Below are 2,375 nucleotides of genomic sequence, written 5' to 3'. Positions count from 1 at the left end.
GAGATTTTAAGTTCCGTAAGTGGTACCATGAGTGGCAGCACTACTACCACTACTAGCACCACACAAGACTGGCATTCTCGTTCGTTCGTGCATCAAGCATCAACCAGCATGTATTTCTATGTTACACCGTTAACAAATTCAAAAAGAGCGACAGTGTCGTAGCTGATAAAAAATAAACGTGCTTTTTGTGGTGAAGTAACGTGTGCTGTCAGGAGTTTAGGGTGATTCTCGTAGTTGTTGCTGAAGACGATTCACGAGTAAAAAAGTGCGCGGAGTGCACACTGGATACGTTCCTTGGCAGTGACCGAGAGTGTCTTAGGGTGCTTCGAAGCTTGTGCGATTTTCTCGCCTCACGACGACAATGGAGACGAAAAAGATAAAGCCGAAGGAGAAGCGAAGGTGAGTAATTCTATAGTATAAGATAGGAGAAAGCAGACGGAGTGCGTGTCCAACCAATGAGGGTCACTGACAACGGGACTGGGCTTTACTGTCTCACTGCACATGGCATCTAAGTTTGGTGCAGTTACAGTGATACGTCGCAATGTTCTTTCACGCAAGAGTGATGCCTCTGATATTGTTGCACAACTTTTGCCCCAATTTTGAAGGATTGGTCAATGACGCAACGGTGTCCCCTTTGGAGTTGGTATCGCGCTTCTCTCTCTCTCTCTCTCTCTCTCTCTCGCGCGCACGAATATGTGCGCTCTTCCTCTTTCTTTTTCTCGCTCTCCATTTGGCTTCCAGAGGCGAATGTGTTCGTGCTTTCCTACTGCTGTATTGGTGCCCGCGCGATACGTTTTGCCTTGCCGGCGAATGTTTTCCGGACAGATAGTGCATTCTCAACCAAATGCTTCTGCTTCTGACGCACATACGTATGTCCTGCAAAGAAAAAGAGCGTTAACAAGAAGAGACATGCTATTTACCCGCATTTTCCTATCTCTTCTATCATTTTGTCGCCTTTGCTTTCCTCTCAATCGATTCGAACCTCGCAGGATGTATCGATAAATGAATGACGCTCGTCGCTAGCGTCCGTGTGCCACTTTGAAAATAACGAGGAGAGACGAGGGCAGCGATAATGCGGCTTCTGACCCGAGCATGATGCGTTTTCTTTCATTTTTGTAGTTACAGCAGCGTCGATTCCTGGTGTTGTTACCTTCTTTTCTTTTTCTTTTCCAATAAATTGCACACTCTACAATGTCCAATATGTATAATGTTCCAATGTTGGACTGTATGTAACGACGTGACAACTTGTGTCCCATCACTGTGGAAGTCTCGGGCGCTTTTGCTTTATGCTTTTTAATATATAAAAATACATTTAACGAGGTCAACCATTTTATTGCAAGTTATAAAACATCACTTGTTTTTCTTACCAATGTGGCCATTGTGCACTTAACTGATATTTTGTATTCTAACTACCAGCATTCTTGTCTCTCGTTTCTAATTTGAAGGTTCGATATGATGCAATTTTACTCGCCCCCCCCCCCCTTCTGCCGGCCTTCACCTTAATGATTACGATTGTTTTATTCTTTTTTTTTTTCATATATTTTTCTTCAGATAAGTCTTCCTTCAATTGAATCCTCATCATGTATCATATACAAATATAACTATTATAGTTTTACTTTAGTGAAAATTAATCAAACTGATTTAAGTCCTTCCTAGTTTGAAGAATTTGATTGGTTACTCTATGATCTGATTTATTGAAGAAATGCACTCGCCAGGCTACGTCTTACAATAATCGGAAGGCGAACTCTCTCCGCTCCAGGCGAATTTTTCTCAATATGCTTATGGAAAGTCATACATGAATCTTCATTCTTAAAATATACTCACCCGCTGCTTACTTCTTATTTCACTTTTCGTCTTACATTTTAACGAAAACTTCTGAAATATCCTATAAGTACTTGATCAAGAGCTTCGGGACTATTGATTAACAGCCGATATTTGTGATGTTTCCATCATATACCATCGTGGAAAGATATTTCGCCATTATTGAGTCTCGATTTCACGTTAGGCATTCGACGCCACTTCATGCTGATTATATCATGCGACATTTAATTTTAAGAAAATTTCAAGATACAAAAATAGTGATAGTCATAATTGAAAATCTATCAGTAATCCATTCCGTATCTAATCTAACAATTTTTTCTCGGAAAGTGGGAAAGAAAATAAGTGTGCATATAATACGTGACAATAATGTAAACTGTTACCCATATAATTATTATTCATTTGGTGTTATAGTATTACACAAATACGGTACATGATAAACATGGGTCAATGTATTCGTGTTCTGCTGCGTCAAGAGATTTGTCTTTGTGAAAAATAAAAGAAACGAATATCTGCAATAATTGTGCAAGCTCGTTTTCTTGTATCTCGGGGGGGGG

The 2,375-nt window shown here is 40.2% G+C and overlaps 1 protein-coding gene across 1 annotated transcript in view; it reads left to right on the top strand.

Moving 5' to 3' along the window:
- LOC107264437 (hypoxia-inducible factor 1-alpha) overlaps positions 1-2,375 on the top strand; it is a 44,276-nt gene continuing 41,901 nt past the window's right edge. Inside the window, exon 1 of the mRNA XM_015732681.2 lies at positions 1-399. Coding sequence (XP_015588167.1) covers positions 362-399 — 38 coding nt within the window. The 5' untranslated portion in view covers positions 1-361. The remainder of the gene's footprint in view (positions 400-2,375) is intronic.

The sequence above is a fragment of the Cephus cinctus genome, unplaced genomic scaffold (assembly GCF_000341935.2).
Source record: "Cephus cinctus unplaced genomic scaffold, Ccin1 Ccin1_scaffold0013, whole genome shotgun sequence".
NCBI classification, from domain to species: Eukaryota; Metazoa; Arthropoda; class Insecta; order Hymenoptera; family Cephidae; genus Cephus; species Cephus cinctus.
Note: the sequence above shows the minus strand (reverse complement) of the source record. Positions and strands in the feature narration are given on the sequence as shown.